At 41.0% G+C, this 22,416-nt stretch overlaps 2 protein-coding genes across 2 annotated transcripts in view; one reads left to right on the top strand and one right to left on the bottom strand.

Moving 5' to 3' along the window:
- Positions 1–1,565: 1,565 nt before the first annotated feature.
- LOC139714929 (oncoprotein-induced transcript 3 protein-like) lies at positions 1,566–12,243 on the bottom strand. Its single transcript, XM_071626577.1, has 8 exons — positions 12,147–12,243; positions 10,975–11,001; positions 7,735–7,761; positions 5,899–6,077; positions 5,005–5,405; positions 4,489–4,588; positions 2,625–2,805; positions 1,566–1,717 (listed from the first exon to the last, which is right to left on the bottom strand). Exons 1-8 carry the CDS (start codon positions 12,211–12,213, stop codon positions 1,566–1,568), a joined length of 1,134 nt encoding a protein of 377 aa, XP_071482678.1. The 5' UTR covers positions 12,214–12,243.
- Positions 12,244–13,087: 844 nt separating this feature from the next.
- The window catches only part of LOC139714931 (scavenger receptor cysteine-rich domain-containing protein DMBT1-like), a 33,006-nt gene continuing 23,677 nt past the window's right edge, over positions 13,088–22,416 (top strand). The window contains exon 1 of the mRNA XM_071626581.1: positions 13,088–13,139. Within this exon, the coding sequence (XP_071482682.1) occupies positions 13,088–13,139 (52 nt within the window). The remainder of the gene's footprint in view (positions 13,140–22,416) is intronic.

Raw genomic sequence — 22,416 nt, forward strand, 5'->3', positions numbered from 1 at the left:
GCACAGACATACATATCAGGCGTACGCAGAATAATGAACCATTTTTGCTGAGCGAGTATAGTATTGTGTCTATCTCAGTTTGCCATTCCTTCGTTTATTCATAGCTCATATTATTACAAAAATCACCTCAGTTGCAATTTTTATGTTTTTCTACTTGTGACATATATACATAGAATATCTACCTACAGTAAGACATGCTACCTCCATTTTTTAATGATTTCTCTTATCCACAAAAATTAGTAATAAAGAATTGCTAGGTACAAATTCTCAGTTTCAAGAACCGCGCTTGTGGTTCTTGATAGGGCAATCATTGTACAATGTACAATATGCAAATTGCAAATGCATGTGAAAACACATGTAAACATGAACAACGCGATAAACGACATTATCAATTGATACCGAGAATCCGTTATAAAGTCAATTTTCCTTAACAAAAAAAATCATCGTATTTTTGCAAGACCTATACAAATTTTGGTCTAGACATATTGACATCAGTTTACATTGGTGGACGATAAAGATGACTGTCAAGTGATTCCTTTTGCCTTCAGCGATGACAATAGAAGCCACTTACACCCCAGATTACAAATTTAGAAAATGTTTTACCTCATACTTGAAATTAACCGCTCAGTGATATTGTTTTATACTACTATGATGGAAATTATTAAAAAAAGAGAGAAATGTCTTCTACAACAAACGTGACGAAACATACCCTTCCCTGAATGATTAACAATAACAAACAGCATATCACACATGATCTACGGGAGGAGAGAAGGAGAGAGAGAGTGAGTGTGTGTGTGTGTGTGTGTGTTTGAGTGTATGTGTGTGTGTGACTGTGTGTGTGTGACTGTGTGTGTGTGTGTGTGTGTGTGTGACTGTGTGTGTGTGTGTGTGTGACTGTGTGTGTGTGTGTGTGAGTGTGTGTGTGTGTGTGTGTGTGTGTGTGAACTGGAACTATCATGAGAGAGGGCAAGAGAGGGAAGGGAGTGAGATGGCAAGAGCAAAGTGTGACATAAAAGGTATAGACGAACCCATATGCATTCATGTCTCTGACACTCGGCACCCTCTTCTGCCCAGTTTCCAAACAGGGGCGGATCCAGGGAGGACCGCAACCGGCGCACGCCCCCCTTTATTGTTGGTTGAAACAAAAGAAATAAAAAGAAAAAATGGGGGAGGGGTGCGTGCGCCCCCCCCCCCCTTTATTTTTGTAAACGCGCCCCCTCTTTACGAAATTCCTGGATCCGCCCCTGCCAAAGATGTCGATTGAAAGATGAGGAGCGGCGGAGGGAGGTGGAATGGACAAAGTTCGAAAATACAAGCGAAAGCTATACTCCACAATGCCACCTATATCATTTCATAATTTTATTAGACTTACTGTATATTATTCGTTTTCAAACCATTTCTTGAAAATGACTGGGGATTGATATGTTAATTTTTTTGCAGTATGAACAAAATGTTGGTTTCCAACAGTTTTTATTTTTTGTTGAACTTATTTAGGATGAGCAAAATCAGACTTCAGAGGAGATGTCCAGTGTCCTTTCATTGTAAGCTGATCAGAGCTAATCACCCTACGCTTCTTCCGTCTTTAGAGGGCGGTACCCCACAGGTCCTTGACGACGTGCTCTCCATTTCCTGACAGACACCATGGCAACCATAGCGACAAAGAATCCAGCTGTTCCAACTAGCATCATGTTGACGGGCTGAGACAGCCAAGAAGAATCTGAAGGTGCACATAGACGATAGAATACTCTTAATGACGCTGCATCTCATAAGTGGGTTACGAATAAAATTTCCTCCAGCCTGCAGCTGGATGCCCTAACGAAAAAGGAAAGAGGGGGACACAAGGCTTTAACCATAACTTTACAAAGAGTATGATCATAACTTACTGGAACTGATTGTCCGATTTTCATCAATCCAGTTGATGTCTTCTAGACTAATATTTCTGCATTCATTAAATCCAAGTATAAGTTTTTGGCAGGTTTCCTTCTAAGCTGCGGTGGCCCTCGCTGCAGTAAAGAAACATCACTTCTATGAAGCATTATCTTAAAATATCGGTTACATGCTAGAGGATTTATCTGTCCACGTAGCCATGATTTAATTTGAGAAAAGGACCTTATATCTTGACAAGCAGGCGATGCAAAATAACATACATTCTCTGCCTTGCAGGCAACATGGCACTTGGATGTTGCCGGGAGAGTGAAATATTAGATATAAAGATACATTGATTTGTTGTACTGTATTGTATTTTAACCTCTCGTCTGACAACGAGATTATGTGTTTGGCAGCGTTTGCTTGTTTGTTTTTCTACCAGCCACAAAATATAACTCGAATTGCATAAATCGGATTTGGATGGAATTTTTAGGACATGTTCGTCATGTTACAACAGAATAATAACAATGATGATAATGATAATGATAATGATAATGATATAATAACAATAAAACCCCACAATTCTTTGGTCGTGATCTTGATCACGATCCGCATCCAAAATACATGATGAGTGAACAGTTTTTTTTAAAAGGCAGGGCACTTGTGACCCTATGGCTTTACAGCAGGTTGATTCTTCTAGTGCTTTTGTTTTTGCCCCTTTATCTTTTGTTTTATACTGCATAGACAACGGAGCCTACCACTGTCACGTGATTCCAGGTCCTGCTGATTTGATAGTGGTCCGTTGGAGATGGTATGAGGCTTGGAACTCGTCCCTCTAGATCCAGAGGCACTGCGACGTGACCGATGGACACATCCTTGTGCACACCGCGAGTTGGGATCGGTGTTGTCACACACCAGAATATCGCAGTGCAGATAAACCTGTAGACGTTATCATTGACAAAAATGTGCATAATCTCTTGTTTTAACATTTAAAATGAGTCTTTCCTGTCTTATGTATAGTTGTTCTCACATTTCAAATTAAATGGGTGTCGTAGATTTAACCCTAACTAGGCCGGGGGGGGGGGGGGGGGGGGGCCTCCGAGGGCCCCCCCCCCCCTCGACGTTCCGCGCGATGTATCACAATCGCAAAAAGCTATCGCCGCGACGTTTCATGACTTTTTTCTTTCGAGTCTCCCGCATCTTTTGACACCAAATTTGCGACGCCCGGGCGCGTGGTTCCGAAGTTACGCATAATATGCACATGCATGTCAGACCAAAAATTGCTCAAAAACGTGAATTCGTGTACAATTTCAATGCAAACTGTGCTTTCAGGCAAATTTCATAAAAGCATGATTATTTTGGTGTTTTATTGATTAAAATCAATGAATAACATATTTTCTTGTTCGGAGCGATGTCGCGGACAAATTTCATCGAAAAAACAATGAAATACATAAGAAATTAAAAAAACAATAAAATACTTAAGAATTTTTTCTGATGTCACAATTTTTTATATTACATTTGCTAAGGACACTAAAAAGAATATTTACACAAAAAATGTGCATGTTTTGAGCTTTATTTTGTGATTTATACCAAATAGTCTGATTTCATGCATCATTATGCATAAATTAGCATAATTTGATGATAATTGATTGAAAAATGATAATTTCTTGAAAAATTAACTTCAAGGTACTTTAGATTACATCATAGGCAACGTGTGTGCCAATTTTCGTCGTGATCGCGCGGTCGACGGCCGAGATCTTGAGGGGGGCCTGGGAGCCCCCCCCCCCCCCCCGGCTCTATCAACTACCTAAATAGCCCGGCCTAGTTAGGGTTAATTGGTTGAAAAAGAGTATTGTATGCCACAGCAGGAAATGTTTCTGATGAACTTTCTACATAAGGACAGCAGTGACCTACGAACAACCTGACGTGGCCAAAACAGAACTTTTCAATGATACTGATACATGTATGTTTCTACGGACCCGACTGAGCGATCTATACATCATTTTCCTGTTTGCTACGACATTCTGCTGTTTGAATTACAATATTTTTCACCATTAAATCAAATCAGCTGTTGTGACTCTTGCTGGAATTTTCACGGAGTAACTGTCATTTTTGTATGCGTACGTGCTTACGGTGTTATTGGTGTGTTTCTTAGGATTCGATGATGGCATAAATTTATTGACTCGAAAGAAGTTACTTCTGCCTGTCGCCGAACGATTACCAAAGTATATAAGGAGGTCTTAACTAAGGGTTAGAAATACAGTGGTTGGAATGTGATTTACACAAATTAAACAGAGACGAAGCTCTGAACAATGAAATGGGTATTAGTTATGTTTTTCATGACATAAATGGAGGGGTTGTGGACACATTTCGTCAAGTTGATACAGTAGGCCTAGTTATTGTGTATCCCATTGTGATAAGTGATAATGATATGATGCCTGATAATACCAAATAACATGCTGGTATCAATAAAGCTATCTTGTCTAATGTAGCAAACTTCACAGATAAAACGATGGCTCATCAAAAATTCGGTTTTCAGGAAAGGATTTGGGTTAGGTTAGGTGTTTTTGGCACCTTCGACACCAGGTTGTAACAAATGGTCATGCATAGTAGTCAGCTTACCTCTGGGTACTCGCCGATGAAGGCAAAAGCTTCAATGGAGAAACCCTTGAATAGTGTCCCCATTGAGTCGTAGAAGTCCACTGTCGAGTCTTCGGCACAGCTATTGACATACACATACAGACGAACAAATAAGGAAACACAGATAATCATATACACGGGAAGGCGAAATTTCAGAATTTCAGAGTTTCTAGCAATCCCATTTGCGTTATTCAAACTCATCATTTTTTTAAACTTGTGTCTTAAATCATGCGATTTATTGCTCATTGTGTCAGTATCCCACATGATTACTATCATGTGCCTATAGCAGGGGCGGATCCAGGAATTCCGTAAAGGGGAGGCGCCTTCACAAAATAAAGGGGGCGCTTGCCTCCCCCACTTTTTTTCGTTTTATTTCTTTTGTTTTAATAAAAAAAAAGAGGGGGAGCGCGCCCGGTACGCTCACCACTGGACCCCGCACTGCTAAAGTCACGTTTAACATTAGCGTAAATCGAACGAAACATTTGAGTTTCTACATACCCATCCTTGATGAAAGTGTATGCAGTTGGGTTCATCGGGTAGACATCCGGTGTCGCCCAGCAGCGGTCTGTCATAAGAGTGAGGTCCGTCACCGCTGTCAGATTAACTGCAAAATAGAGCTTCTCTCCCAACAAAACAAGTGCCTCCAGGTTTGAGGGGGGTGCGCTGAAGGAGTCATCAGAAAAGCGACTGAGACTCAAAGAAAAGTTGCCGTAGCCAACCTCTGTAAACTTGACAACGCCGAGCTTTGGTTTAAAGGAACTCCCCAACAGACTTCGACGGTTCAACTCACATGTCACAGGGATCTTCAGGCGGAAGTCTCGAGTGATCAAAGATCCATTCTCTCCAGTTGGCTTGAAGTAGGTCACCACGTTGGAGTACTTGATAACGGCATCAGTTTGCTGCAGAAATTCAAACCAATGAAATGCAAACAAAATAATTTTCTAAATACATTTTGGTATACGCCGAAGTAAAAAAGTAAAGTATAGCTTTGTCTTAGCAAGAATCTGACTGTTGACACGGCTTTACTTCATAGCTATGTTATTTTCCTTAAAGATATATTCCACTAGGACCAGTTATTGATTTTATTTTTCGGCAGATCTGCATTCAATTAGGTTAATGTTCTCGAACCTGAGATTAAAGATCATAACTTCTAAACTGTTCCACGCGCTCAACATCTTGAAGTACCCCCCCCCCCCCTTCTCACCTACCTTAATACATATAGAACGTAATAGCACACACAATTATGATTCTATTGACACTTCAATAGACTTCTTGTCATAAGGACTTGTAAAGGCATCTGATTCTGACATGGTTTAATTGTCTCAATCCAGCAAAGATGTGTACGTGAAAATCATTCCTTCATACTAAATGAGGTGATTTCTTTTTTCTGACCTCAGACTGTGTGTCGCAATCGTTGTACCTAGTGGTTACAGCAACATATTGGCTGCCGTAGTCGTAGCCAGTACAGCTCTGGTCTTCGAAGTGGACGTCGCTTGCGACACCGTGATTTTCAAGGAGAGATTTGTCGAGGAACACCGTCATTGAAGTGCTGTCACATGAGACACTAGCTCCTGAATCACAGATCAAATAGAATATGAAACATCGAAAGATCGTACCTCGGTCGCGCATACAAAGTTATATAAAAAAATCCCGTAGTGGGAGCTATACTGACCATCACATAGCAACCACCCCCCCCCCCCCCCCCCATCCCTACCTACCGCGTCATGCTGTCACTGAGGTGCAGCGAATACTGGCAAACTGGTATATCCTCTCCTCTGACTTTTGTGCATTACTTTGTCTTGCAATTATAATCATTTCAATTGAAAAAGAGTACAACAAATTAGCACATGATATGTTCCTGCAAAGACCATAATTTCTAACCTCAAAAGTGCGAATCTTGCCTGCAAAGAAACCACTTAAACAATATTCGATCTCTGTATGTGATCTATTACGGATTTATTATGTCTCTATGTAATGTAGTAAGCAGCTACAGACTCTAGTATGGTTCTTTCCCCCTCAGGCTTGCAATGACTTTTGGCTGACTATCCGTCAGAAGAAGACAAGCGTCTTGAGACAGGGTGTAGTATAGCGCCGGCATCCAGCTCTGTCGATGACTGCGAGTTGGAATCTGTAAACCAGTCCACATTATCCCCAGCAGATTGGGTCCGCCGTCTGCAGCAGCCTCTTCCGGGCTGGACGCAGAGTCCAACAAGCATGACAAGAGAAACGGAAAGGCTGCAATGCGGCACCCGCTCATCTTAGCACAGGAATGTTGGAGAACATCAAAGTCTCTATCCAGATGATAACGGCAGTCTTCAATGTCTGTGTCCTTATAGGACACCAGGAGTGAGACATGCACAACCTCATGCAAACAAGAACGAGAGAGATTGAACAGCACCTTCCACTGAGGTTCATCCGCCGTATATTGGGCATATCTTATGGAAAGACAACGAGTCGAAGATCGAAGTTCTTTCTCGTGTCGGTATATACAAAGCATGTTCACCCTCCTGAGGCAATACAGGTTTCGCTGGCTTGCCACGTCCAACGTATGGAAGCCTGGTGGCTGAATCCCCGCAATAACATCTTCTATGGACATCTGGTAACTGACAAGATGAGATACTGCCCGACCACTGCTGGGCTCCAGAGATGAGGTCAAGAGGGACTTGAAGGCTCTGAGATGAATACAGAGCACCATGGGAGGAACACGGCTCTGATCACTCGAGCTGACGAAGTGCCTGGTTGTGCAGCTGAGCTGAAGACAGGCCAGGAAAGAATGCAGCGGAAGAGAAGCGGACCCACAGAAACAATCCACAACTGCGACTTGTGTGACAGAGAATGCCTGTTCAGCCAAGGAGAGCTCTGTTCTGAACCTTTCTAGTATGATAAAAAACACTTGACCAACTTCTTTCAGAAATAAAGCAGAGACCATAAAAGCGTTACCCTATAAACATACTACGTCAGCATACTATAAAAAAGAAAAGACATTTTCTGGAATTACCTTCGTATTTTCTTTATGATTATCTTTGTCCTGCAGTGACATTTACCTAGCCTTCTCAACCAGCGATGGTGGCTCCAAAATTTTGAAAATACATAATTTTTAAACTGATTGTCAAATTTTCTTAAAACTTCCGTGATGTGTTATACTATATTGTTGTATACTATAGTCCACATGTACATAATGGGTGTCATTCCCCTATAAGAGATGTAAGTAAAATATACTTTTCTTACCATCTCCATTCGGAGCTGCAGTTGTACCTGAAATGACAACGAGCATTATACAAAGACATTTATGTTCAAAAGAATGCGCCAAACAAACACGGATTAGTGCCTAGGAGAGACAATATGCATGAGTGAAACAAGACCATTACAGTTTCAAATACATGTAATTCAGTGTGTGCAGTATGAAGAACCAAACAGATATAATAGGTGAACTCGCCTAGTACCTCCCTGGAAGAGCCTGCTCTGTGCATTATACATTACTTTCTATACAATAATAAGGAAAACGATCTTAATCGTTTGTTGAGTATAGTAGACCTAGCGATAAAAAAAAAAGACTAATGAAAACGTGGTTTTAGAATTAAACCTATTACATTTTGTATATTTTGAGATACTTTTAATGTATTTGATCAGCCTGGACCAGTAAAGATGAATGATGAAAATCTTGCATATATACACTCCTCCATATGGTTTTAAAGAATTGCTTTGTAAACTCGTCGAATTCTTTCTTTAACCGTTCTTGTGCAAAAGATATTTCAAAATTCTTAATGCGCTTAAAGCAGTGCGAAAACGTTCTTTCAACTTCCAGAAAGTAAAGTCTTGAGAGAGAAACGGGCTCCTTGTTACGGCTAACTCGCTCTGTCTTTTCATTTTTATGTACGAAAGAAAACAACTTTATAACAGCGAGGCAGAGTACTCAATCATTCCTCTTAACCATTTTAACCATAGCAGCGAGTGAGCAGGGCCGGCGGAGCGTTTACAAAAGTTGGGGGGGGGGGCACTTCCGGGTTTCATGAGCTAACAAGCAAAAAAAAAAGAAGGCATTCAGCGCAACTTCTGGTGCCACTACCGGGTTTCTTAAGCTGACAAGCAAAACAAACAAAAAAAGGTTTTCACCTCATCTTTCTCCTTCCACTTCCGGGTTTCTTCAGCTGACAAGCAAAGAAAAAAAAAGGTCTTCAGCGCAAAAACATAACCTTACCGCGCTCACACTTCAAGTCTCTATCTACTAGCATTTCTTTCTAGTGCCACTTACGCACTTCCGGGGTAAAAAAAAAAATGGGGGGGGGGGTCCAAAGTGGTGACACCTTATGTATTCCTTTGTATGGTGCAAAAAGTGGGGGCCGAGCCTTCTCCCCCCCCCCCCCCCCCCCCCCCGGTTCCGCCGGCCATGGTGAGATGCGTGTGAGTTATCATGACCATCTTAAAAACTATGGATTCCGGTTATCAGAATTGAAAAATAAACGGCTTTTATTGCGCTCGCGGAGTGCAGAGTGCAGAGACCTATCCTATAGGTCCTTTGCAATACGGTAACTTTGAAGACGTCAGCTGCCTTTTCTTATGGAGCTCGGGACTGCCACTCAAGGCTACAGCTTTCTCTACAAATGAGTATTGCCAACACTCCAACGAAGACGACAAAAAAGGGGGGTTTGATTTTCAATAGTGTGAATAAATGGAAGCCGTAAAGTCTTACCTAGGGGGGTTTGCCAGTCTCTGGTTGTTTCTGAACAAAGCAGATGAGAAAAATACAGCGGAGCTATAAAAAGTTGTAAATTTTCAGCAAAGACAAGGAGCCCGTCCCATCTACAAACACTTTCAACATACTAAAGGTAATACTCTGGAAAATGTCCATCTGGAAAATGTCCAACATAATGAAATTGCAAGAACTTCTGAAATTGGCAAAATAACGAAAACGTGTGGACATGTATCAATAAAAAAAGAGCCCGGTCTAAAGCATTAGTTTATAGAAGGACAATTCCTTCATCCGGAAAGAAAGTTTGGCATGATCAAACAGCATTTGAAATGTGCCAAGTTGGGTAGGGTAGGGTTGGTCTGGAAGACTATACCCAGATCCCCCCCCCCCTCCTTGATCCCCCCAAAAACACACACTACCACCACTATCGCGTACTGTTGAAAGAATATATCATAGCACACACAACTCTGGAATTTTGTTTTCATTGCGGTGTAGATGAAGATAATTGAAATGCGTTGATTGAGTGTGATTGAAATGAACAGTGATAGTTATGATAGACTGTGCGTAATGTTGATTTTAAGATAACAGGGATGCACTTGAGATTGAATTAGACTTGTTTTAGACAATGCCTTTTGGTTAATTTACAAATACTGTTCAGAAATGAAACCAAAAAAAAAAATTGTCGTGAAGATAATTTGCAATATTTTTTTGAAAGGGAAATTTGTAAAAGAACTGAGGAAGATTTGAATATCATAAGAAGCAATATCAATTTATCAAAAGCGACTGATGATATTCTGTATGAAAATGGTTTGTGTGTTTTTTCTGTAAAGAAATGTTTCCACGGAATTTCCTTTTTCTACTTATTGTAATGTGATATAGAATGTTGAATCATGGAGACAAAAGATAACATGGTGGGGTAAAAAAAAACAATCAAATAACCTATGCTGTCAACCCTGGAAGGCATGCCAACAAAAGAGTTGAAGGGATGGAATAATTTCGTTTGAGACCTGGCTTCAGGTTTCTAAATTTTATTGATGAGATAATGAGACGCCTTCCATGAAAATGAAAGAGCACGTAATTCCAAAATAAATTCATCTTTTATTCGATTGAAGTTGGTTTTGAAATGTCCGACATATCCTAAACAAGGCGATCCGAATAAAAGGCGTGACACACCTTTTATTATATGATCGCTTTGTTTACTTTGTTTTGGGATATCTCAGCCATTTCAAAACCGATTTTTCATCAAATAAAGTTTGAATTCCTATTAGAATGGTATGCTCTGTAACATTTCATAAGTGGTTTCTTAGTAGCTGGCAAAAAGTTAAAAGCTCATTCCTTATCTTTACCAATACTATACCATCCCTTTAAACCTCGAGAAGAAACCTTCTGATATATAACCAAAAAAAAAAGAGGTTCTGTCATTCTGATAAAAGAAAACATCTATTAATTAGTGTTATCAGATACAATTCATACATTCTAATGAATTAATTGGTAGGCCTAATAACTTCGATTGAACTGATTTTTTTTCTCGGCAATTTTAGTGGAATTGGGCTCGTAGGACAATACTTTTCCAAATAAAAGTCAATTTTAATGGTATTTCTTGGAACTTTGAAACAAGAGTGTGCGAAAATGGTAAATGCGAACCCCCCCCCCCGAAAAAAAGAAAAAGAAAATTGATAGTTATCAATGGTCATGTTCCGAATGATGTACAGAGATGACATACAGAACAAATTGAATGGAGATTACACAGGTGAAATAGCATAACCAATTATTCTTACCAAATTGAGCAACGTCGAAATCATCGCCTGAAAAACAGAAGATAGAAATGCGACTTTTGTTAAATGCACATCTCATTACCATAGTGATGCAAAGTGATGTATACCGTAACTTCCTCCTTTCTAATGACAAGCATCCAAAGCATTTTCTTTTTGTCCCACAGGTCCCAGATGATAACTGGTACACTATTAACTTCATGAATTAATCATTAAAAAACAGACAGTTCCGTCAATCAGACTTTCTTCTTGAATATAAAGACTCAAACTGTTTGGCGTGAGAAATGAAACTCCCGAGAAATCGGACAATACAGTGGGTCAACGCTTTCATCATTTCTGCAGACTTTTATGATGAAATTTGGCGTGCATGTTTAGCCCCAGGTCAACTACTGTCTATACTTAAAGCTTGATTTTATGAACACTTTCATCTCTGATAATCAAAAAAAAAAATTGCGATAAAACCTTAACTTTCCGTCGGGAAGGAACGGGACCATTGACTATACCCCCCCCCCCCTACACACACACACACACGCACACACACACAGACATACACACACACACACACACACACACACAACACACACACACACACACACACACACACACACACACACACACATGTGCGTGCACACACACAAGAACTACAGAATAATCTGGCATGAAATGCCTAAGCTCATATCAAACTGCATCTTTGATTCTCTATCATCCATGGTGCAGTGGTCAATTCCGAAGTTATTTGCATCTTGTTTCAAGTAACCAGACTAAAATAGCAATAATATCAACAAGAAAAATAACGATAATGATGATGATAACAGTACTTAGTAATGATGATAATAACAAAAATGTGATAGTATAGTACTCGGGTTAGATTCTTGAACAGTGCTAGCACTGTTCTTCCAAAGACACTGAAAGAGCCCTGCAATTATTACCGACGGACATGTTGAAAGAGCCACTCTTGGCGCATAGTGACAGACAACCATGAATTCATTTACGCATTACTAGATGTAGACTGATCCTGACGGGAACAACAGAAGTTATGCTGAATATATTGCAAAAATCTACCAAAGAAAACTATTCGTTGCAACAACCAAAAAAAAAAAAAATGATGCGAGCGGACTCCTTCGTGGGCAATCTACAATGGTATAACCTTTCTTCGCTCTGGAGTGATATGAACTTACCATTGACGCCATGACTGTTGAAGCTCGACACAAGAAGAACACAAACGAACACAAACATCTGCGCCATTATCAGAGTTATGCTGCATGGGCCTATCGACTCTGAAATATGTTGGTAGCTCTCTGACAAGGCATACTTTGCTGATACTTTTATATCGGCCTTTCGTCGGATTTCTAGAATATATTCTCATTGAAAGCAAGTAACATGTTTCTCAAAAAGTAGGATGTCTGCGCATGCCCCGTAGGAAGACCAATCGCGTCATTTTTGTGACGTAATTGAACATCACTTATCTTATCATTGTTTCTTTAAAGTGCGGAATTTTTTTATCCAAATCTGTAATGCTCTAGTAAACGTTTCATGATAACAGTCATAGCTTCAAGTAACGAGTGCAAATAAGGTTTGCTTGTCCCAACTAAATTACAGAAAATATTTGAGGAAGGTCGACAAATCTTGACTTAAAAAAAGCAACAACAATAATTTCCTTGTCTCGTCTTCTTGCGGAACATAAAAAAACTAGGTCTAATCATCAATGTTGACAAACAGAACGATAACTTTAATGAAGAGACATTAGAACGTGCCCTGTTTCCGAGAGTTTCAAGCTTCTCCGGGCAAAAGTAAATATCCTTGATGACTGTAAACTATTATCTGGAAATTATCGCCACTGAAACCCGCTGAGTGGTATCTTAGTGCAAACGCGGATGTTTGTCGAGTAAACGATTTAATTGTGGTTCGCACTCGTCTTATTATGAATCAGTGTTTTTTGTTTAAACTTCAGATAAATATCAATTGCGAAAAAAAGTCAAGAGATTCAGCATGCTTATCACAGAAGTCTGTTCAAATGTTGTGATTCCTCAGGAAGCCTAATTTGTGTTTGACGCCATTGTCTGGTAATGAAATAGACCAGACTTGAATCTGATGCTGGATTGTCACAGATCATTCCAAGATGAAGAAGAAAGTCGTCTGTGTAATGGTGTTCATCGTCATGGCAGTCCATGGTAAGTTTGTTGGTTCCTTCAGTCTTAATTTACTTGTGTTTCTCAGACACAGTGCGTGTCCGCTGCCGAGCAGTGAAAGTGTGCCTGTCACATGTGAATTGTGTAGATACGTGTGCTTCAAACTTACAGTCATATAAAAATGAGAGTGTCCTGCGTGGCCCAGCTCCTAAGCATCTTTGTTGACATTTATGCTGAAAAGAAGCTTATATCACTTTCGTGATAATTTCGTGATTTCCATCAAATAATCAAAATACACTTTATTCTACTCCTCGAAACTGGTTTTCTCATCTATAAAAATGAGATATAATGTTTGATATCAGGTTTGAGTTTCTTCAGTTTGTCTCCCTCTACAAATGAAAATTTGTAAGATCGCAACTGCTGATCTGTAAATTAACAAACATGTCGGAAAAAAAAGAGCCAGTGGGACTCGAACCTGTCAACTACTGCTTTCCGGGCAACGACACTACCACCAGGCTGTCCCTGGTTGCCGGCAGTGACACGATGAACATGGAACAAATACCCAGGCTCCGAGATTCCGACATTGTTATGTTAAGTAGTCCAAGGCGGACAAGGCATAGGATAAATGAAAGGAAGATATTATTCAGAGGGGTGAAGGCTCAGGTTTCAGTTTCTTCTGTTTGTCTCCTAAATGTATTAAGCCTCTGAGCACTGCTGAGTGAAGAGAATGTACATGTAGTACAGTTCATATTTCATTCATAAATCATATGAAATGCTTTCTGACGCATTTATGATTTTGCGTAAAGTCGCAGGAAGAGCGGTATAGTATAGATTCCATTAAAGCTACGGTACAAACGTTCGTACGAATGTCACTGTTCGTACGAATTCTGGAGTTCGTACGGCCGCCTTACGAAGGGAGGTTTCGTACGAAATTACCAAAAAACCAAAAAAAAAAAAAAAACTTGGACAAGACCATCGACCAGGCTACGAACTTACGAACGGTCTACGAACGGTCTACGAATGCTGGTTTCTTACGGCCTTCTTATCAGAAGATCTTACGAAATTGTCTGAAAATCGTTCGTACGGCGTTCGTAGCAGTTCTTAATGGTATTTGTGACCGAGCCATTACATATTGAGCAGTTTCGGGCAATGCATATTGTAATTGCCTCAAGCAACATGGCACACAAAAGTTCCTAATACAGAGAAGATGTTGATTCTTATTCAATCTAAGCAACTGTCGTCTTATCGAACAGTTTACACTGTGGTGGATATTGAGAGTCATTCGTTAACATAATTTGAAAAGACCTGTAAACAATGTTCAAAGTCACAAAACATAAACTAACAAATACACATCAACATGATTGTATTGAACAGCATATCTTACTAATATGACCTCTTTTATTCACCTTTGCCAATAATGCAAGAAAATATGAGTGAAATGAATCACATCATGATAGTTATCCCGTAACAGCTCAATTTGGCCAAGGATATGATATAACCAACGAAATTCGTGTAATATTCGGATGAAACAACCTTATTCAATTTTTGGAAGAACAAACCCTACAAGAACAACAACTATATGTTTCAGAATAACGAAACGTCAGAATTATAAACCTTATGAATAAAGAAAAAACAACAACCAAAACTGCGACAAGAAATGTTTGAATCAAGGAAGTTCATTTCATTTTCGAATGAACGAGACGGAAATTAATATGCGTCCTCCCATAGTCAGTGGTCACGGAACTGCGCTCCCCCCCCCCCCCCCCATTTTTTTTTTCTCGTCAAGGAAAAAAAGAGGAAAATAGCTAAAAAAACAAACAAACAAACAAACAAAACACTGACTTTGACTGGGCTTATTTGAGCCAAAGTCGGAAAATGTGTACGGAAGCGGGCAAACAGACTCTCCAAAACAGTACACCTGACGAGCCATAGCCTTTTTGTCAAGGCCCTCTCGCTCTAATGGGCGAGCGAAGCAAGCCCAGCCGAGCGCAACAGCGCAATCCCACTCAGCTGGGCTCTCTTCACAATACAGCGAGAGGACCTTGACAAAAGGCTAGACGAGCCATGACTGAATGATACACGCCTTAAAATCAAAATAGCAACAAAAACAACAACAACAACAACTTCCTGCCCTTGGCTGTGTGATCATGCTCGATGTAAAGCTTATGAATCTTTACAGTTTGGATGAGAAATCTACAATATTTTTGTGGCGTCTCCCATGGAAAACGATGGAAAGAAAATACTAAAAACATCAACATATTTTGACTTTTCTGTCATAAAAAACACTTTATCTACCTCATTCAGAAATAATGGGAGGTCTAAATTTTCTCTGAGCACATTTCAGTAACAAGTATGGAGGGAATGTATGATTTCACAAAAAGATTGAATTTATGGAATTTGTTACATTGATTTTCATGCGTGGCGTACAAATTGTGTTGTGGTCTCCTTATCCAGCAATAACACCTCCGAAACTTTGAAAATTCAGAACTTACGAAGGAATTGCCAGATCTTCATTAAACTTTCACTGATGTGCTCTATACTAATATTGCTGCATTTGCTTCATCCATATTATGTATATTCAAATAAAGTTTAGATTCTGGCTCATCGACTCTCAGTGGTGGTCTTTGCCTTCAGTCATTTACTTACTTTATCCTTTCTTTGACCAATCTTCACAATTAGGATCTTGATGAAGCCTTGTTGCTAGCGGTTATTGTCTGATAAAAGTCTACCGGTCGCCCATGTGGGCTTACACTGTTATGGAATCACCCAACTTTAATAGACCGTTTGCCATCACATCACATGCAACTAAGTTTATGAGATGAGAGTCAGGTGAAAGTTGAATTGATGAGTTATCAACAGTTTGCTCTCAAAACAGATATAGTAAGCGGGCGGTGCAGAATATCGTTTATACACCAGTCCTCATCGACAAAGATGAGATGTATAAAGACAAGGGAAGCAAAGTTTATTGCTTCTGGTCACACACCGAAATATATTGGGTCGCAATCTGATGAATCCGACTGTGTTGGTCGACTATCAGGTCATTGTCAGTCATGGCGGGCGGTGATCCGATACATTTCGGAAGCAACAAACTTTGCTTCCAACGGACGACGTGTGACCGAAGAGGAAAGAATATCTGTGGAATCAGATTATTACCCTGAGTGTTGAATGAGTGCTGAATTTGTCATGAGCTGCTCTCGAACACATTGAGCAGACCGCAGATTGGAATCAGATGAGCCTCTGTTTAAGGTTAATCACCCGGTCCGGACATTCCACAGTCGACCAGATACGTCCGATAGCTGCTCGACATAAATTTGACACTTATCAGGCTGACACCAATTCTCACCAACACTCATCCCACACCAATTCGAATTGCTACTGGAAATGGCGTCCGATGGCGAACTAAATGCTTAGCTTAAGGCCCAACCCACTGATCATCGGAGGCTCATCCGATCCCCGAAATGTCAAAATTTCGGCGTTCTGATGAGTTCCGATGAAATTTTAGCCGACAAGCGGAATTTGAGGACCCTGATTTCTTTCGAACCCAACAAAGCTCTGATATTGGTGGGAGTAATCGGATCGAAGGCAGGTAGCCGCCAGAATTCTGTCATCTGTTCATCTGATTGTGATTGGAGGGTAATCTGTCTCTGACCCAACACTTCCGACAATCGCAGGACACCAGTTCGGCTAATCGGCCAGTAATCGCATGGTAATCAGACTGAGACCACATACTGGGCTGGTTCGCGCTAAAATCGGAAATCGTGTATGGAAGCAGGTTAAACAGACTCTCCCAAACAGCACACCTCCTGACGATAGTTAAACGCCGATTCCATGTGTCTCCGAAGTCTTTAGGACAAGGAGGACGCTAAAGCAATTCAAAACAACAATGTTTGTACCATAAACAGATACTTATTTAATTACTTTTTATTTCAGTTTCGTAAACTCAACTGTACTTTCCATCTATGAGGGAGCCCTGAGTTTCAACAGTATCATTAGGGGTGACGGGGACCAGAGTATCCTCCGTCGTTGAATCCTCGGGAGCCGTAGGCGTAGAAGTGTATAAGTGCGATAGTCCACTGGCATTTTAGGCAATGGCACAGCTGGAGAGTCTGCTGGCACTTAAAGAAGATTCACTTCAAAATGAATGTAAGAGCAGATTAAGTATGGTTTTAGACGTTAGTGAAATGATTTTGAGGAAAATCGGTCAATCAGTTGAAAAATTATGAGTCCTAGCTAAGGTTTCGGTGCTGCTATCGCTGGATCAGAAGTCTACCTCATTTTGTCATTTCGCCTATGGAAATTCAAGTAAGGAATTATAAGAAAATGTCGTTTTCCATGACAGTGGTTACATCACAAAATGCTGTCGTCCCCTCATCCAGCAGTACAACAGCGCCATCGAAACTTCAGTTTGTTAATGACTGTGTACTTTCTCTGATTTGTTCAACTTGCTACATTAATTCGATCAACATTTTCGCCTCATCAAAACACGCCCGACATGTCTGACACTGACTTGATGGTCGGCCAACACAAGTTGGATTCATCAGATTGCAATCCGATGCATTTTACTGGGTGACCTAAAGCAGCAACAACAAAAGCAACAACAACAACAAGAAGAACTAGATATGTCGTCTTTGGGACATGATACATATATGGTATAAGTTTGAAATTGTTAGGCAGAGGACTTTCTGAGCTAACCTCTGCACAACTTTTGAGGACAAATAAGAAGAAGAAGAAGAAGAAGAAAGAATCCGTACAGAAACAGAAGGTGATCCGAGAGGATACTCGGATCACCAAACAAAATCATTTTCGAGGAAGTTCCCGACGATTAAACAGTCATCGGGGAGGTTAACTCGAGTCTTTAGTTCTGGAGCTTTTTTTTTCCGCCATTGGTGTCACACTCTGTGAGCCTTGGTGCGAGTCTTTGGAACTTGTCTGGTCAGATTTCATCGGAACACTGAAATTTGAGCATTTGGGGAATCATTTGAGCCTCCGATGGTTAGTGGAACGGAGGCCTAATTGGCATGCATGTCTTCCTTTTTATCTTTAAGGGGGTTTCACACCGAGCTTTACGTACTGTTGCGTAGTGTTGCGTAGTGTTGCGTAGTTACTACGCAACACTACGCATCTGTATGCTGTGAGTACGCAACTCTACGGAAGAGTACGCCGAGGGACGCAAAATACGTACGCGAGATGTACGCAAAAAATTAAACATGTTTAATTTTTTCGCGTACCCTCCGCGTAGAGCACTGATACGCAGGTTTTACGCAAGTCTACGCAACCCTACGCAACTGTGCGCCATTTATACGCAACAGTACGCGATCAAACCGTGTTCACACGAAGGCACTTTTTCGGCTCGCGTATGACTTGGCGTAGTGTTGCGTACTGTTACGTAGACATTTGCGTAGACTTGCGTAGACCTGGCGTACATTTACGTAGTGTTGCTTACAACTGCGTAGGCAATTATTATTGGTGAAGATTTGGCATTCCAATGTGATCCATGTTTAAAAACTGCATGATATCATTCATCCCACTCGACTCTGAATGGCTGGTGAATGTATCTTCCTGTGCTCTTCGAGTCTTCATTATCTTTTGTAGGCCTAATGACTGCAAAAGGCCGAAAAGGAAGAGCAAATTGCTGTGGTAGGTGCGAGAGTTCTTCTCCTGCTCATTTTTACATACCTCTACTGATCAAGATGCAGACAATTTGCCAGCACTGTTTGAACTAATCTGACAATGAAGCTCCAGCGGGAAGTTCCCTATAATAATCACCGATGTAGAGGAAACAGAACGTGCTTCCAGCCTTATTTTAACTGACCAAGAAAAGGTACACGTTCTAATGGAGTGGGTTCAATAGCACCCGATGCTCAATGATAAGGCTCGTGAAGACTATAAAAAGGAGGCTAAGAAGCTGCCGTATCAGTCATCAAAAAACCAAAAAAATGGAGATTGGGGTAGAAGGTATGCTACAGTATAATGATCAACCAGGCTAGCGCAAGCAGACATGGGTGAAAACTCAACGAGACAAAGTTGGCAAGCTAGTAAAGATTTCTGGAGGAGCATCAGGGAGAATCAGTATTTATAAAGACATGTTGTCTCCTCATGTTATTGGTGGCTTGAATGCCCAATAAGGTAGAGGAAGCTACTGCAATTGCAAGTGTCATTTAATCACACTGATCTGAATGATGGGTATCTCATCTTCCCATGGCACCATGAGGTAGTTCCTTTGTTCATTTTCTGCTCTGCTTGTGTTGCCACGCTATGTACAGTTGTTCCATGTCTGGCAGGTGGATGTTGTACGTATCTCCACGAACCTGAAGTTAATTCATGATAATGCTGCTGGTCATCTCGATCAAGTGAAGATTATTGCAAGTTTGAAGCTAGGTTCTAAAGATTTCCTGAATTTTGTATCTTATTGTGTAATTCTTGATGCATGTCGTGTCAGGAGTTTATTGAACGCCTGTGGCTTCATTCACATGAAATTGAATAAAAACATTTAGACCGGGGGCCCAGAGCATTTATTCAGCTGAAAAGGGTCACACTTTTTAATGGTCTCATCGTATAAGGATGTGTTCAAGGGTCAATAAAATGAATTGCTGGCAAGTCACATCCTGTACCGTAAGCCTAGGGACCACAAAAAGGGACCCCGAAAAATCGATTTATTCAGCCGAAGGGGGTCACGGACAAAAGTTGGTGGATATTGTTCCTTTGGGTGTACTTATCATGAAAACAGCAATGCCAGCTATTTTATCCTGTACGGGGCCCCAGACAGTAGCCCCAAAGGGCCCCACAAATATGGTGTTATTCAGCTGAAAAGGGTCACGGCTAATTTCTTTTGCAATGGAAGTAGTTCCCATCAGAGATATCCGAAACACCAATGCCAGCTATTTTATCCTGTACGGGGCCCCAGACAGTGGCCCCAAAGGGCCCCACCCTCCATAGGCCTACGTACAAACACACACAAACATTGATTTTATTCAGTTGAAAAGAGTCACGGCTTATTTCTTTTGCAATTGAAGTAGTTCCCATCAGAGATATCCAAAACACCAATACCAGCTATTTTATTCTGTACGGGGCCCCAGACAGTAGCCCTAAAGTGCCCCACCCCCATAGGCCATACGTACAAACACACACAAACATTGATTTTATTCAGTTGCAAAAGAGTCACCGCTAATTTCTTTTGCAATTGAAGTAGTTCCCATCAGAGATATCCAAAACACCAAAACCAGCTATTTTATCCCGTACGGGGGCCCCAGACAGTAGCCCCAAGGTGCCCCACCCCTCCCCCCCCCCCCCCATAGGCCATACGTACAAACACACACAAACATTGATTCTATTCGTGCAGTTGAGAAGAGTCACGGCTAATTTCATTTGCAATGGAAGGAGTACCCATCAGAGATATCAAAAACACCAAAGCCAGCTATATTATCGAGTACGGGGCCCTGGACAGTAGCCCCAAAGGAGCTCCCCCCCCCCCCCCCCCCCCCACACACACACACATTGATTTTATTCAGCTGAAAAGGGTCACGGCTACTTTCTTTTGCAATCGGAAGTAGTACTCATCAGAGATATCCAAAGCACTAAAGCCAGTTATTTTATCCTGTACGGGGCCCCAGACAGTAGCCCCAAAGTGCCCCCTACACACACACACACACACACACACACACACACACACACATACATACACACACACACATATTGGTTTCATTCAGCTGAAAAGGGTCACGGCTAATTTCTTTTGCAATGGAAGCAGTATCCATCGTATATCCTGCACGGGGCCCCACACAGCAGCTCCAAAGTGTTTTGCTTTATTCTCTTTATTGTTTGCATCTCTTCTTCTTCTTAAATATGCGCTCCTTCGTCTTCATTTTCGCGACAACGACAACGTCCTCCTCATCATCATCAGTTTTGCTGTTCTGGCAAACATTTTCCAGCGTATCGGCTACGTTCGATTTTAGAGCGGCGAGAGCGGGGAAAGCGTAGGAACAGCGTAGCTAAAGCGGCCAACAGCGTTATCGAAGCAGGAATGAAGCGTCGTAGGAACAGGCCTTGATTTTATACGGGAGTAGAGAACTTATATTAGTGAGAGCGTCGTTAAAGCGGGAAGGTCGTGCTTTGATCAAGAAAGCGGCGCAGCAGCGGGACCATGTTGTCGGTGTCTAGTTTAGACTATACTTCCCGTTCTTGTGCCGCTGTTACTACGGTCAGTAAAACCTTGAATTGTTACGCTCATCCCGCGGTATTTACACTGTCACTGCTCTCTCCCCGTTTGAGCTACGATTCAAAATAGGTCAATCTTAATGGGGAGATGGGGAAGAAATTTTGAACCAGTTCAAAATTTCTTCCCGATCTGTAAAATTGCCAGATCCAACCCCATCACCCAAACGCTGCTGCTACGATGCTCTCGGTTCCCGTACACTTTTGCCGCTCTCTCCCGATCTGACAGATTGAATAGATCGGGATGCAGGTCTTGATAGTGGAATTACATGTGGGGACACTTGGGGCTCCGTACAGCTATATAAATGGTTTCGGTGTTTTTGATACCTCGTTGAGTACTACTTCCATTGCAAAAGAAATTATAGCAGTGATTCTTTTCACTTAGAATAAAATAATACGGGAGCACTTTCCAGCTTATGGCTGGGGGCCCCTTAACTGGATGGGTTTGTGTTTTACGTATCTCAGCTGTCAATTCCACTGCCAAGGAAAATAGGCATACATGAATCTTTTCACTTAAAAACAATTAATTCATATGGGGTGGGGATACCTTGGGGTTATACCTGTCAAGGGCCCTGTATCCGGGCCAATTTCGCACCTCTTTTAATCGAATTCTTTAATGTTGAATTAAATTTAGCAAAAATTTCGCCTAGATGACATGGTAGTTCAATGTCATAATCTCTTCATTCAAATTTATTTTGAAACATTCACATTGCCTCTAACCTTATTCTAAATAACACTTTTCAACTGAAATCCATATATAAGACAAGCACCATTCCACTATCCGTTCATTCATAATGATATAGTCACGTGATTACATGCTGCTCTCGTTCATTCAAATTGATTTCTGGCCATCTAATTTAACATGTTCTGCAGTCAATTAAACAGATATGTTCATGCTTGGCCTCTTTCCTTATTTTCTTTCATCGTAGTTATTGCTTTGTAAGCATCATAGCACTTCGTGTTTTCGAATTCGTTTAAGAGACTGACACCAGTTTTTTTTTTTTTTTTTTTTTTTTTTTTACGTGCTTTTTGAATCTGAAGAAGTAAGAAGCCACAAATTATCTGGCCGTTACGAGCGCTTTATTACGAGCGGTCGGCCAGTTCCAAG

Source organism: Diadema antillarum, unplaced genomic scaffold (genome assembly GCF_040938485.1).
Source record: "Diadema antillarum isolate AM-2024a unplaced genomic scaffold, OU_Dant_1.0 seq00002536_RagTag, whole genome shotgun sequence".
Taxonomy (NCBI): domain Eukaryota; kingdom Metazoa; phylum Echinodermata; class Echinoidea; order Diadematoida; family Diadematidae; genus Diadema; species Diadema antillarum.